This window comes from Alternaria atra, assembly GCF_907166805.1.
Source record: "Alternaria atra isolate CS162 genome assembly, contig: 32, whole genome shotgun sequence".
Classification (NCBI taxonomy): domain Eukaryota; kingdom Fungi; phylum Ascomycota; class Dothideomycetes; order Pleosporales; family Pleosporaceae; genus Alternaria; species Alternaria atra.
Window position 1 is genome coordinate 588,069 of NW_025091331.1, and position 14,788 is coordinate 602,856.

The following is a 14,788-nucleotide window of genomic DNA, read 5'->3' on the forward strand; positions in this document are numbered from 1 at the left end:
CGACAACTAAACACTCCACAGCTGGACGGGCCTTCCCCTCCGTCTCGCCCACGGCAATGAGCGGGTCTTCATCTGACGCCAATATAGAAGTGCCGAATGTGGCATCGTGGTTCTGAAGCTTTGGAGCCGTGGTGCAGGATAAATTGCTTGGGCATATTAAAGGAAGCTTGAATGACCAGGAACGTGGGTCATGCGTAGTGGCTTTTGCGGGGATGCAGGGGTCGCCATTCGTGGGGATGTCGGAAACGATGGAAAACCGTAGGGGTGAAACATCGCGCCAGCTGTCAAAGATCTTCAAAGTCCGCACTGAGATTTCAGGCGGGTATATGAAACATCGAATTGCGCATGATAGTCCGCCAATTGAGACGTCATTGGGGAACCGGTAACGGCCCTTGCATATCGACGAAGCTTCGTTGCATATTCGTCGCATATTAAATCTCCTTGATCTTTACTGCATTAGTGCTAGCCTCTCATCTTCCAGTAGTCTACCCACATGTAAAGTGAGCGGACGAGCTCCGTGTTGAAAATGGCAAAGCTCAGCGCTAAGCATCACATGGCAAACTCTTGATTGAACGTGATGGACATCAACGAATCTGCTCGTTGTAAGAGGCTTTCGATCATCGTGTGGGACCACCCGTGGAACTCGGCGCGAATCTCCGTTTCGCTGCAGTCGTAGTATTGAAGAAGTTGTTAGCTTCGGAGCACATAGACAAGATCCATACAGATCGCACTTGAAATACTTCTCGGAGAACTAGCACACGCGACAAGTATACAACCATGGCAATGTTGAAAACTAAATCAGTCTATTGCCCGGTAATACATACACCAGATCTCCGTGCAGATATAGTCATTCATAACGCCATGAGCTAGGTACTCCAATACGCATATTGACGGGAAAGTAACGCTCTGCACTCTAATCATCGTCTGATATTACGCCGGCCAGCGCCGGGCAAGACGTTCTTCGATGGCCTAGCATAACTACCTCCCACGACGACACTGCCAAAAGCGTTGCAGCTACTTCTAACACCTACCCGCTGCAAGTTCTCCCATTGAGGTTGCACACGAGCAGATGGGCGGCTTGTAACAATCGAAGGCATAGTAGAAGGTATCTGACGGAGTCGAGAATGAGGGTGACTATACACAGACGGTACGTCGATCGCTGCTTGAGAGTGAACGGGAGCCTTTCTATTGTAAGATGTTCGATTTTGGGAAGAGCCATATGCGCTGTCGTTGACATATGGTGAGCGTCCCGTTTTCGGCCGCGAAATGAAGCCACGCGAGTTGAGATGACATCTCTGATATTGATGTGGCGGCGGAGTCGGTGCTAACTCCATCAATCTGCGCCGATGATCCACTTCGATGGGCTCATTTCTAGAGTCGACCGGTGAATCGAAGAACGAGAGTGCGTTGAGACTGTGAGGCTCAACCCAGTCGGCCTGGGGACATTTCGTCCTTGGCCTTTGTGACTGATAATCTTCGGAATGATTTGAACTATCCTGGGGTTCAGCGTGGCCGGGCGGCGGGTAAACTTGGGTCTGATTATGACCATTTCGGAGATAGGGACTTACTACACTCTCGATTTGATGGCCGGGATGTTGTTGCCGCCTGGGTGCCGGCGTGGCGGGACCAAGAGCCGAGATATCTTTTGCTCTGTTCGTATATCTATTAGTCTGACGGTGGCTAGGAGAATACTCGCGGACATCGACAGAGGTGAAAGATCCGGATGGCGATTGGTGCATGAACGGATGTCCAAGATTCCAACGCTTTTCGCAATCGACTCCTTGTAGAATATCCTCGTTCAGATAATCATGTGGTACTTGCCTGTTCCCACTATCTCCACAGTAGTTCGTATTGGGTTGTTTGCGAGGATCTTTTAGACCTAGTTCCACTCCGTTGTCGCCTAACAACCCATCCATAAGCCGAATGTATGAAGGCTCGGTAGGCAAATCAACGAGACAGTGGCCATTGCCCTGTTTGTCCATCTTGACTGGAGACGGGGCTTGAAATGTAAAGTTCGACCCGTTATCTTGAAAGCTAGGTAACTGTGATCTTAGGGGATCGGAAGCTTGGTGGGACTGTTCGACAGGAAGTGCTCCCGACATGTAGTGTGCCTCGCCGCGGAAGTCATTGCGTGCTGGACATTTATCGAATTCGGTATCCTGCCAATGTCCGTTTTCATACATCTGGGCGTCGCCGTTGTCTTCAAAGGCCTCGTCCGCGACAGAGTGAGAGCGATCACGAGAGAACTTCTTTCGGAAACTTGGAAACATCTTGCGCATAGATCGCATCCTAGACATTGGTTGGGGAGGAGGTGGCATCGCATCACGGCTAGAAGGGTGATCGATTTGAATGTTGTTGGGGAGAGGCGAATCGAGGCGTTGCCGCTTCATGGGCCGCTGGACGAATGAGCCTGACGACGTTGTTCCCAGTCTGCCTGTTGTATGCGCAGATCTGCCAGCAGTATGGCTCGAAGCTGTCGTTCGTAACTTGACACCGGGCTGTCCAATGTCTTCGGGGAGAGCTTCGTCGCTATCGAATGTGAGAGGGTCGATCCCCTTGAAGTTGGGTACGGGTTCTAGCGCCATCGCAAAGCCGAGTTGGGCAAGCCGCTTTTGCATCCTCCCGTTTTGACTGGACCAGTTAGCAGTCTCCTCGTATGTGCGGCATGATTAGCCTACTCGACTAGCATGGGGACGAGCTTCAAGTAGTGGCGGATGGCTGACTTGTTCGCCAGAAATGTGTTGAGGTCTTTGGTATTGACACCACGAAGATGCGCAACTTCTTCATCAAGGCCCTGTAATCGCTGGACTTCAGCTTCCATGGCTTCGAATTGGTCCTTCTGGAACCGTAGTCGCTCGTTCTCTTGGTGGAGACCAAGGATTTTCGAATGCTCCTTGGATGCAAGATCCTGAACATTGGCCAGCTTCTTCTCCATCTCATTATAGGCTTGTTGAAGAGGCTTGCGGGTGGCGTGCGTGTTCTGGCAGTACCGTATGAGGGCAATGTACTGGAACTGGTCGTTGTCAGTTGGCGTCATGAAATACGTAGATCAATATGACGTACGCGTAATGCCTCCATCTCTCTACCACTACCATCGAGCCGGATGGGGGGCGCAGTGAACCATGCAGGCGGGATCTGAGGATCGTATTCATCTTTGTTGAAGCCGCGTATTGAGAAGAGATCCCGAGGCTCGCTGTCACCTTTCTCCTTGATGCAAACGGGACATGGTGTTTTGGGTCGCTGTCCAGCCGCATAGAAAGGCGGCCCTATCGTGGTCATTAGCAGCTACTTCATGTTGAGTTACGCGCCACTTACCACCGCCTTCCAAGTGACTGCTGCAGAAGACATGGCAGCAACTAGCAAGGTAGAGCCGCGTCACAAGGCGCTCTTTGGGGTTGATACCATCTGATAGGCCACGAACGGTGTCCTTGTGACCCTCGTAGACATCGGCGAAGGAAGCGCAACACACGGAGCAGGCGTAGATGAAGTTCAGGGGAGCGGCACCCAGCTCCGATGGAACCTTCTCAGAGACAGCGCTCATGGTTGCAATTGCGACGAGTTACGCAGAATCAAAGACGTCGCGCGGAAGGTGGAGGTGGAGGTAAGGTGCAGTGAAGGTGCGGGAGTGGGGGCAAGGGAATCGCTGTCAACAACGCCAAGACACGCGACACAGGTTGTGCTTTCCTTCCTCAGCGGAAGTGAAAGAGCCAAATGAACGATAAAGTGTACGTAATGGAGAAACAAAGAGAACGGACAAGCATTTCGAGAGGAACATGGATCGAACATTCAGAGACATGCATGACATCCAAGCGCGTTTCTGAGAGAGAGTCAAACACAAGATCACAGATGACTAGACGGAAATGATTTAGGTCAAGCCTTCATATGTACAGAAAACGTGGACTGTCTTCTACTACCTACCCAGTTCCTTTGGCAATCTAAGCAAATGTCCGGCATGGGTATCTATTTCACATTAGCGTCTTTCATGGAGGACCAAATACCAAAGAACTCACGCTGTTCCATATGACTGTTCACTCTCCAATTCGTATCGCTTCTGTCCAGCAACACCGTGGGTGTGCAGCCCGCTTGGTAGCGGAGGCATGCCACCAGGACCTAGTACATCCTTTGCGAGTCCAGTGTTCTTCTCAAACGCGACTGCCAGCCCCTTCGCACCTTGCTCTTGCGCAGCGACTAGCGACTTTGTGCCTGCCTCGCCAATCAACTCCTGCTTGGGTGCCGCCGCGCTTCCAACCTCCAGCAGCGCAACCGCGTCGGACTGAGTCACGGTCGAAAGCCTTGGGTATCGTCGTCGCACGTCGCGCTTCCAGTATGGGTTCTCGGCGATGTCGGCAGCAGGGACAGTGACGGGGTCGTCGTAGGCGTTGGGGTCGAGACCGCCTGGGGGTGGGTTGCGGAACTGCGGGTTCATGGGGATACCCGTGGACCGCTTGGGGTCGAGCGCGAAGAGCCTGTTGATAGCGGCATAGATTCCAGTAGGCTGAACGGTGTATTTCTGCAAGTATACAATTAGTACTTCTCCCCGGAGCGGTGGATGGCGGAAGAGGGGCGGTAAGGCAAAGGCACGTCAAGATCGGGTTATGGGCGCCGTACCGAAAAGACCGTAGTCTTCACATTCTTGGCCATCGACATCTTGCGAACTCGGCCTTCCAGGCAGAATGCAAGGATCAGAATAGGTCAATGGGCAGGTGCCGTGCTGTTGCGCGTTTGGGTATACTATCGTGACGCTTGGTGATGTTCGCGAAGCTCGATATCTGCCAAGACGGCGCTATCCGCTTTGATACTCGCGCCTTCTCATTCGTCAGTCATCTCATTCAGAACATTGAAGTCCCCTATACAGAACCGCGACTATGCTCATTCATCTACCTCTTGGGCTTCACAACATTTGACCCATCTAAACCAGTCTTCTCGAGGCATCGTCACGGTGCGCATGGAGGATTTCGCGCTCAAATCCGCTCAACCTTGTGGGCATGCGGGATGCCTATACGCCACGCAGAAGCAGTCGCCCAACCACATGCTTCCAAATCCGAGTGCGAGGAGAAGACGGCTACTCTCAGTATTCCAGGACGTTAGTGCGTTCTGTTCTGTACGTGGGTGGGCAAGCTCAATAAGTGAACGTCATTAGGATCTTGCGTTGAAGCATTTACACCGATTCCCTTGAGTGGGCCAACCTCCTCCCAATGTTCTTGTTCTACCTTTTGCCTTACACGATAAAACATGTCTGGTGAACAAGGTAACTGAGAGGTTGGGGTCAGCATGGGGATAAAGAAAAAGCCGACCCAATATGCCTAGACAGCAGCGCATACTTGGCCTCTACCATGCAGCGTGGCACACATCTCAGTTAGTCACATGGCAGAAATCAGCCGTGTCGTCTTTCTTTTTCAGCCTTTCAGGCTCACTCCTACTTTAATGCCATGCGAAGCGAAGCGACGGCGTGTTGCAAGTTCATCGTCCCCGACTTCATCCAACTTTTGTGCGAGTAACCTGCTTGATAAAGCCCCCTTAGATTGAAACAAAAGATGGCAAAACCCTCGAATTCAGCTGATAGATCTCTTAAATACTCCCCTATGACATCTGAGTACACTGGTATGTCGACTGGGTTGCTAGAGGGTCCATAGCAGAAGTTGCTCACATGTCGGCTTGTAGATACGACTGTGTACCACAGCTCCCTGATTGCTGACCGCAATAGATACAATGACTGACCGTTGGTACCGCAGACACTCGATGATGCCTTGCCTTCCTGGATCAAGCAGATTGGAGCGCACTTTGTTCTACTACTAGTACCGGCTGGCTTCGTTGGTAAGCCCCTGATGCCACGTTGCTTGAATCGGTTCACTCGTTGCGTTTGCTAAAGGTTACGCAGAGCTGGGAATCGCCGTGATCATAATTGATGGCAAAGCAAAGTCTCGTACCAGTGACGCCATTACACAAGCAATGTTCGTTACAGCAACACTATGGCCTATCTTGCCGCAGTTCCCGGTCCTATACTTAAATCCATTGCGCTCCACCGAGCTCAGCAAGGCTCAAGGCTTGGGGTGATACATTCGCTATCTTATCGAGCTACGAGCCGATGAGCCTGTGAACAGCTGCTTGGAATCCTCTCTACAAGCCAGATCCTTATTAGCACGCTACGTGGATGCTTTACTTTGCGGATTGTCCAGCCTTTAGACCATTCCGTTGATCTTGCTTTGAGCGTTCAGTCCATTCGAAGGTCAAGGCGCACTTCTATTTAAATAGATTCACCAGAACACCATAGAAATCGAGATGCCTTGACCAACGACCTTTCCGTCTTCACACATTCGGCTATGAGCGCGGGCGCTTCGGGTGGCGCAACACTCATGAACCAATTCCAAGCACCATTGGGAGCCGTATTCACCGCACAAGATATTGGACTTGATCATTCAAATGGTTCTAGCATCAATTTCGAATCTGCTGTTCTGGTAGTGGGGGGTCGGGTCGAAGTTGTCAGGATTGCACGCCGCGATCTGTGGCGCAACGTGCGGATTCGCTTTCTCCATTCGCTTCCAACATACAACGCGTCTTCTTTTGATTAGCTAGATACAGTGTCGGATATTATACCAAAACACTCTTCACTGGTAGGTTTACCCGTCAGGGGTTTGCCATCAGCCTCGAGCGGTAACCTTAGCTTTGTCCTCAACATCAACTATCAGATACTTGATGTAAGCTTGAGCATAGTATATGAGCGCGCGGACACAGGACCAACTGTGCTTAGTGCCAGCAATGGATGAACTGCACTAAGTGGAACAGTACCAATTACAAGAGGCTTAGCATATATTCGTACACCTGGTCATCCCTATGGGGACCCATGGGCTGCCAGACATATGGCTAGATCGCATTCGCGTTCCCGTTCGATCATCAACACTGTTTAACTCAACATCAGATATTGAGCCGCCGACCAAGCTGACGATAGCTTTTGATGTTCACCGAACTTGTAACCTTACCTTATGCGGAGTAGTCATCGACTATGTCGAAACAGAGATTGAGTGCACCCGCGCCTCAACCAACAGTGATCTGGCATGTTCCGCTAGCAGAATGCGCCTTGCATCACAGTGCAAAGATAGAAAAAATCTGACTACTTTGAATACCGACACCAACTATAAGGCTTTGTAATGTATCCCATACACACTGGCAGATACCCACACCGGCGAACCCAGCATACTCGAGAAATGGCTAAGGAATCCCGCAACGGCCTTTGTACCAAGTTACGACATAAGCCAAGTTTGGTATAAGGATATACCACTGCAAATCTTCTCTGACCGTCTGGCCATGGTCCTGAACACGTATCTTTGCGCATTTCTTCATATTACCTACACAGTCGGCAGTGACGGCGCATCTTTCGAGGATCGTGACGATTTCTGGGCGAACACAACCGGCTCCTGGACGACGTTCACCACGCCAGTATACCACGTTCAGAGGACGCGGTTCCTTGTTTGCCTCGTATCCGCCATTGCATTCACGATCTGCGCGGTAGTAAACGTCGTTCTACGCTTTTTCATCCACATAGCGGACTTCTTAGGCACGGTTTCTGCACTCACCAGATACTCACCCTGTATCGATGTGCCCGCGCCAGCAAGTAGTATGGATCGGGCAGAGCGTTTGTAGCTTCTGAGAGACAAGTAGGTTAGAATTCAGGATGTCAGATCTGATGATGCAATAGGGTCGATTGCGTTCAGTGATGCGACAAACACGGTGCCGCTGCGGAAGAATCGGTTGTACATTTAGTCAGCATATTCGTAACACTCTAAGTAAAGTTCGCATTAGCGTATGACCTTCTGACTATGCATGATGCAAAATCGTTCCCACTTCACATTCCACAATTATCTTCAATGCTCCCACGCTTACGCGCACGATATCCGCGCCCTTCCTGACCGTGAAAAGTGGGGACAGCACTGGTATCCGCCTTAGCGTCCTCGCTTGCTGAGATATCCGTTACACGTGATTGGATTGCGAAATGTTGCACGAATATCCGACGTTAGCCGCGACACGCCGGAACATATGCCCAAGAAACCCGCTTGCTGATTCTGCGATGAGAAGGGCACGAGACTACTCCACAACGCTGGTTGTTCTTTGTCATCGCGATGCATTGGGAACAGAGAGGGTATTGCGGGAATTGCGGATGGTGGTGGAAGGTGGACGAGTACTTAGGGAGCTTATCTGCACAATTCTGTGGTATGTAGTGAAACCACTGTTGTACACGACTTGTCCAATTGAACGCATGTTTGTGGCAATGAGCATTGATACACATCAATAACACAGTAAACATTCAACTCGCCTAGAGCTACCGCCGATATGGCATTTTTGTTCCTACTGGCCTCCATCTTTGGAGCGCTGCTTCTCTACGTACGTTGGCTCCATGCATTCATCTCGTCATCAACTAACACCGTACTCAGATTTTCGGAGTTATCGTCTACCGCCTAACCTTCCATCCCCTCGCATCTTATCCAGGTCCTTTCCTTGCAAAGATTACCGATATCTATCTAGCATACTATGCCTACAAAGGCTCCCGGCATCTCGCTTTCCACCGCGCGCACGAGCAGTATGGACCTTACGTGCGACTTGGACCTAACTTACTTTCCGTCAACACGGCCACCGGCCTCAAAACTATCTATGGTTTCCGATCAAACGTCAAGAAGGCATCTTTTTACCATGCGTTTCCCAGCACACCAAAGGCGGTTAGCGTGCATAGCGCCGTTGACAAGATGCAACATGCGCGCAAGAGGCGGGTTATGAGCCACGCGTTTAGCGACTCCGCGATCAAGAGTCTCGAGAAGTATATTCTGGCGAACGTACGTGTTGGGTGCGAACTGCTCGGACGCAAGAGCAACAACTGGTCTGCCGAGAAGAGCTTAGCCAACGAGAAAGATGGTGGCTGGAGCGACGCATGGAACGCTGCGCACTGGTGTGAGTGGTTGGTTTTCGACATCATGGGTGATTTGGTATTTGGCAAGGCGTTCGGCATGTTGGAAAGCCCAGTCAACCGGTTTGCAACACAGCTGGTAGGCAATGCGGCACACCGACATCTTATCTGTGGAACGCACCTCACTATCCACAACTGGCATCTGGACAAGCTCTTCTTCCGTAAGATCGCAGGCCAGCGAGCGCAGTACATGCAGTACAGCAAGGGTCAAGCCATGGAGCGAACGAAGTTGGGCGTAGACGTTGATCGCAAGGACTTTTTCTACTACCTTCTGAACGCAAAGGATCCGGAAACTGGCAAGGGCTTTAGCATGGATGAGTTGTGGGGCGAGTCGAATCTGTTGATCATCGCTGGTTCTGATACGACTTCAACGGCCCTGTCCGGTGCCTTATTCTACCTCGCACACAACCCTGCGGCGATGCAAAAGGTCTGCAAGGAGATCCGGGAAGCCTTTACTGATGTTGAGGAGATCGTGACTGGACCCAAGCTGAGCGGCTGCTCATTCCTTCGTGCCTGCATTGACGAGACTATGCGTATGACGCCCCCAGTCGCCGGTGCTCTCCCACGAGAAGTCCTGCCTGGTGGTATGGACATTGACGGTCATCATATCCCCGCCGGTATCGACGTGGGCGTACCGATCTACGCCATCCATCACAACGCAGATTACTTCCCCCAACCTTTCGACTACATCCCTGAGCGATGGCTCTCTGATCCGTCTGCAAACCCACTTCATAGCAGTCTTCAGGCAGCGCAGTCGGCGTACAACCCGTTCAGCATCGGTCCCCGTGGATGCATTGGCAAGGGTCTGGCGTATGTTGAGCTAACGGTAACAATAGCAAGAGTGCTGTACCTGTACGATTTGAGATTAGCGCCGGGCACGAACTTGGGTGCCGGAAGCAAGGATTTGGAATTCGGAAGGACCAGGGAGTCTGAATATCAGATCCAGGATGTATTCGCGAGCAAAAAAGACGGGCCAGTCTTGCAGTTCAGGGCTAGACAATAGCTTGGTCAAAATTAGCATTTCGTTACAATTTTCGCGAGCATCTGCATCGAACCGTTATCAACTGTGAGACGCAACACCTAGTTCAGAGTTTAGTGTGATGTTCATAGGCAGAACTTTCTGAAACCATGATGCTTCTCATTTTATTTGTGGTGATCCTCTCCATCAAAGCAACTCGTTCGGCATCAACCTTCACCAGGTTTAGCTTCGGCAGAATCATTGCAAACACGGTGTAGCCAGATGTCCTACCGAGCCATGTCATTCGTCTTGAACTTGCAAGTCGTGATGATGGAGCAAATGAATGTTGTGGTCGATCCACCCTGGCAGCAGCTTCTGCTTTATCGATAAGAAGGAGCTTGGCACGCCAAGGAACTTTTTCTGTTTAGTGCAGTAGTGATGGGCGGCGACTCGAAAGTAAACACGACTAGCCATCATCAATTTTGAAGATACACATCGTCGCACTCGAACTACTGCATTTCGCGATGGCTGTACCCAGGCTGTTTTCTGGCGGGCGCTGTCTCTTTCCCCGGACGACACCGACCCTACGCGTCGCTCTGTCAGCTATCCCCACGATCAGAACATCAATCTCGAAGCGAGGTTTCACTGCCAGCCGATGTAGCCGGGAAGAAATCATTCAGACCCCATCAAGAGGACCAGAGATTGCACTCACTGATGCACGCACCCCGACAACTCCCGCAGGCTCTTCAACAGGGGTCGCTCTTCTGAGAATGCCAAAACGAAAGACAAGAAGGGAGATCGAACAGATACTACGCTCTAAAGGATGTACCATGTATGTCATAAAAATGATTTTTCCCTAAGATTTTTGTCATCGCAGAACGTGAGCTAACGGCCCACCAGCAAGAGATTACAGATGCGTGTTGATCGCTTCAATTTCCAGAACGACACTATGTGTTATTTGGAGCTTGGGAGTGAAGCAGAGGCTGCCAAGGTTATTAAAGAACTTGACGGCTTAGAGGAACAGGGCAGTAAGATGGTAGCTAAGCCCCTAAAAGCTGACTTCATATGGGGAGATGCGGGGAAGCGGAACGTTGAACCCTTTGGCTCTCGCTACTTTTATGACGAAGGCATCGCTGCATCTGATGCTATACGGCCGTTACTTGAAAACCGCCGTACGATGCTTTCAGTCCAAACACCCGGTTGGTCCGCCGGCGATCGCGTTTCCGTTGCAAAACAGAACGCATCGCAGATCATCGAGCGGTACTTCGGCAAATACGGTATCGAGAGGATTGGTGACATCTCCCCGTTCTATGGCGATAAGAAACAAAATCCGCGCTTGCTCTGCTTCATGGATTTCAAGACCAAGGAAGGCGCGGAAAACGCTATCAACGACTACCACAATACGGAAATCGAGGGCCGCTTGACGTGGCTGAAGTTTTCTGAACCTGCCAACTGGAGGAGCCATCAAATCGGGAAGGTATCGCCAGAGGCACTTAAGAAATTACAGGAAAGCAGTCTGGTGCCTAAGGATGATGAGATCCACGAGGATAAGTTTGCCAACCCGCTACCGAAGAACTAGGAAAAATTACAATAGCGGGACGTAGTTGGTACACGAAGAGAGTCATTTCTTCCGCGAGCATGGTGACGGGGCGAGATTAGCAGTTACCAAGCAATGGAAGGAATGGCTATGGACCAGCTATGGTTTTGGTCGACCCATATGAGCGCTTGTTAAGACCACATACTAATGCTAGCCATGTATCGTATATGGAGGCGCCCGTTACAAAACTTTGTACACTAGACATGAATTTAACATTATACGAAGAGGGTGATTCAAATGGGCGTCATACACGTAGGTCACGCGCACTACAAAATTCATAGTGGCCAAGATATCCCCTCCCATACATCACCAGTATTCAACCCTTGCACACGTTCACAAGAAACGTTTTGATATATTGGTATACTCGATAGGTACTTGCAAGATTTCACGCTAACAGCATCTAAGTAGTACACAAAGAACCACGATGCCCATCGCGTTCGTCCAACACTATCATCAGGTGCCTGTCTTTGTACTACCACTTGATGTTTTCCAGCTCCTTGGCGTCACTTTCTTCCCATGGATATACCGCTCCGAAGCCTTGATTAACTGCTCATGGGTATCCGATCGCGGCTTGATCGAACAGCGGTACGGCACAGGGTGGCTGATCGCTCCCGGCTCGAACTTCACCTCTGGCTCCACCACTCGACCAGTCTTATCAACGGGCTTAGTGACGTTGAAAACAGCAAGAGTTTGTGCGATAGTAATAAAGAGGGCGTTATCCGCTACGTATCGACCCGGGCAGATACGTCGGCCGTACCCGAAAATGAAGTTCCTGGGATCCGGTTCACTTTTGCGGGTGGGTGTTTCGAGGAAGCGCTCCGGTCTGAAGACCATTGGGTCGGGATAGACCTCCGGATCATGCGTAAAATGCCAGTTATTGGGCAGAAGGATGGAGCCCTTCGGAATGCGATATCCGCGGCAGGTATCTTCTTCTGTACTACAATGTGGAAGGCACATTGGTAAGACAAGATGCCAACGGTGGGTTTCTTTCATGAGAGCATAGATATAAGGAAGGCTCTCGCGGTCTTTACTGACGGGAGGCCGACTTCCGCCAATGACGCGATCCAACTCTTCTTGGGCCGTCTTCTGAACTTCCGGGAAGACAGTCATGGCAAGAAAGAAGGTCATAATTGATGAAACAGTCTAAAGGCAAGTGAGTAGAGCGACTTCAACGTTCAGGCCTTTACTTCAAACTTACTGTGTCAGCGCCACCAAGATATAGCGCCAATGCCGCCCATTTGTGAACAAATTCCATTTCGGCATCTTCACCAATACCTTTGATACATTGTGATAAAAAAGACGGCGGGTGTCTCTTCTCAGCCATCTGCTTCTTTACGAATTCATACGGCTGGTTCGTACACTGGCTGAGTTGCGCTGCCATCTTTCCCGCTGTGCCTTTGAACCCCATTCCTGGTAGCCATTCGGGCAGGTATTGTACTTGTAGAGGTCAGGCGCGGTTTCATTGCTCGAAAGGTCATACTTACGGAACGGAAAGATATCCACCGACCATTTTCCGGGAACCGTAGCATCTGCGAATTGCTCCATGGTCTTGGAAGCTAGGTCAACGAGGGGATCATTGTCGTTGGCCACTGTTGTGTAGCCGTATGTAATTTTGAGAATCACACTGCCAGCCTCTTTTCTTATGTGGTCGAAGAGCTTGTCGGGAGAAGTTAGAAGGTTGAGCAAGAAATGCGCGGCCTCCGTCCCTTGGACACGATCGAATACTGACACAGAGACATTCGTACTCGCTACCTTCGTAATGCTTTTGCGCTGAATTTTCCATTCTGCAGCATATGGTGCCATAGTGGTTGCGTGCCGCCAACCCACCCTGCTCAATCGATCAGCAAAGTTCAAAACATGTACATCCATGCCGCCAGTGCGAGATCTCTACCTACATGTCACCACTAAATGTTAGACTAGGTCTCGAGGAATGGATCGCTGAACGGTCGCGCAGCAGTTCGAAGGCAATATCGGAATCATTGATGATGATGAACGTTTGACCTAGCACTGTGACGGAACTGATGGGGCCATAAACGTTCTTATGCTGCAACCAGTGATGGCACTCAAGCATGCCAGACTTAGGCATGTCGTTGACATTTCCAAGCAATGGAAGGCCTTTGGGCCCTGGGGGGAGTGGTCGAGTGTTCTTCTTTCTCGAATACGAACGAACCGCATACAGTATGACGAGCATGGCCAAGGTTACCGAGAGGCTTTTTGATGATAAGAACTCCATCATAAATATCTGGCAATGGTTAAATGATGCGGTTGTTGAGGCGTTTTTGAGTATACGCGGGGTTTAACTGAGAGATCAAACGTGCCAGGATCGGTCGCCTCAACGCAAGGTGACATGTCGCTTAGATTACCCACGTTATCTCATGCAGATGCAGAAGCATACTGTTCAAGGTATTGCATGGGTACTCCCGCAAATGGAGCTATCCGCCGAGCAGACTGTGAGGGGCTGTCCAGTGGGGAATTAGATATCCGTATCGCTGATTGCACTCCAAAAACTGAGGTCAACATGTGATTTATACGGGTCTTTCAAAACCCAGTTTCAGTATGCATCGAATGACAGTCTTGAAAACTAGTAATGAAAAGGTGACACTATAAGGACGTGCAACAGGCAATGTCAGCCCATCGTTTGTCCAAAAGACGTTTACGTCACCTTGCACCTCTAATGGTGGCGTTGGTGTTGGCATACACGGCTCCCGGCAGCAATTCTGATCCTCATTCACGAGTTTACGTATACCAACTTGGATTTTTTTGGATCTATCCACGGAAGGGGCTCCCAGAGCGCGACCAATCTTATAGATCTCATTTATTTTGTCGGCAGCCCCGTTATGAAGCCAACCCTCTCCTTTTTGCCATAGCGACATTCAAGAAAGGACTAGTTGGTTAGACTTCCAGCTACGAGGCTGTTCCCGCTACCATTAGAGTTGAACTGTGTGCGTAAACTACTTTAGTCGAGATCTACTTAAGCCATGCAGAACTCCAGTCTCAGCAGCCCATGCACACGATGTCTATTTATTCGCGTCGCATTCAGAGACAAGGGAGGGATAATGCAAAGACGCTCCGGCGCTGGAGAGGGCATACGTCAATGGTAGCAAGCTGCGGCTGGTAAAGAGGACTCTTAGAGATAACAATTTTCTTGTGCGGCGAGTGCAATTTTTCCTCGGGAAGTCAGAGCTCGAAGTCGTTTTTGAGGTTGAAGTAGAGGAGCTACTGAGCTGCAAAACGGAACTCGGACAAACAGACGCCATTTGCTTCATAGTTTGGATGTTAT

General features: G+C 50.4%; 5 protein-coding genes across 5 annotated transcripts; 2 read left to right on the plus strand and 3 right to left on the minus strand.

Moving 5' to 3' along the window:
• Window positions 1-1,422: 1,422 nt before the first annotated feature.
• ALTATR162_LOCUS9941 (uncharacterized protein) lies at window positions 1,423-3,541 on the minus strand (the record flags this gene model as incomplete). Its single annotated transcript, XM_043317577.1, has 5 exons — window positions 1,423-1,491; window positions 1,569-2,631; window positions 2,679-3,013; window positions 3,064-3,266; window positions 3,316-3,541. The coding sequence occupies 5 exons, from the start codon at window positions 3,539-3,541 to the stop codon at window positions 1,423-1,425; spliced, it is 1,896 nt and encodes a 631-aa protein (XP_043173512.1).
• A 394-nt stretch (window positions 3,542-3,935) lies between these two features.
• Window positions 3,936-4,426, minus strand: ALTATR162_LOCUS9942 (uncharacterized protein; the record flags this gene model as incomplete). The annotated part of the gene is made up of 2 exons (XM_043317578.1): window positions 3,936-3,960; window positions 4,011-4,426. The coding sequence occupies 2 exons, from the start codon at window positions 4,424-4,426 to the stop codon at window positions 3,936-3,938; spliced, it is 441 nt and encodes a 146-aa protein (XP_043173513.1).
• Window positions 4,427-8,325: 3,899 nt separating this feature from the next.
• ALTATR162_LOCUS9943 (uncharacterized protein) lies at window positions 8,326-9,956 on the plus strand (the record flags this gene model as incomplete). Its single annotated transcript, XM_043317579.1, has 2 exons — window positions 8,326-8,376; window positions 8,427-9,956. The coding sequence occupies 2 exons, from the start codon at window positions 8,326-8,328 to the stop codon at window positions 9,954-9,956; spliced, it is 1,581 nt and encodes a 526-aa protein (XP_043173514.1).
• Window positions 9,957-10,860: 904 nt separating this feature from the next.
• ALTATR162_LOCUS9944 (uncharacterized protein) lies at window positions 10,861-11,490 on the plus strand (the record flags this gene model as incomplete). Its single annotated transcript, XM_043317580.1, has 1 exon — window positions 10,861-11,490. The coding sequence occupies one exon, from the start codon at window positions 10,861-10,863 to the stop codon at window positions 11,488-11,490; it is 630 nt and encodes a 209-aa protein (XP_043173515.1).
• Window positions 11,491-11,961: 471 nt separating this feature from the next.
• ALTATR162_LOCUS9945 (uncharacterized protein) lies at window positions 11,962-13,699 on the minus strand (the record flags this gene model as incomplete). The annotated part of the gene is made up of 4 exons (XM_043317581.1): window positions 11,962-12,651; window positions 12,707-12,945; window positions 12,993-13,336; window positions 13,404-13,699. The coding sequence occupies 4 exons, from the start codon at window positions 13,697-13,699 to the stop codon at window positions 11,962-11,964; spliced, it is 1,569 nt and encodes a 522-aa protein (XP_043173516.1).
• Between the last annotated feature and the right edge of the window lie 1,089 nt (window positions 13,700-14,788).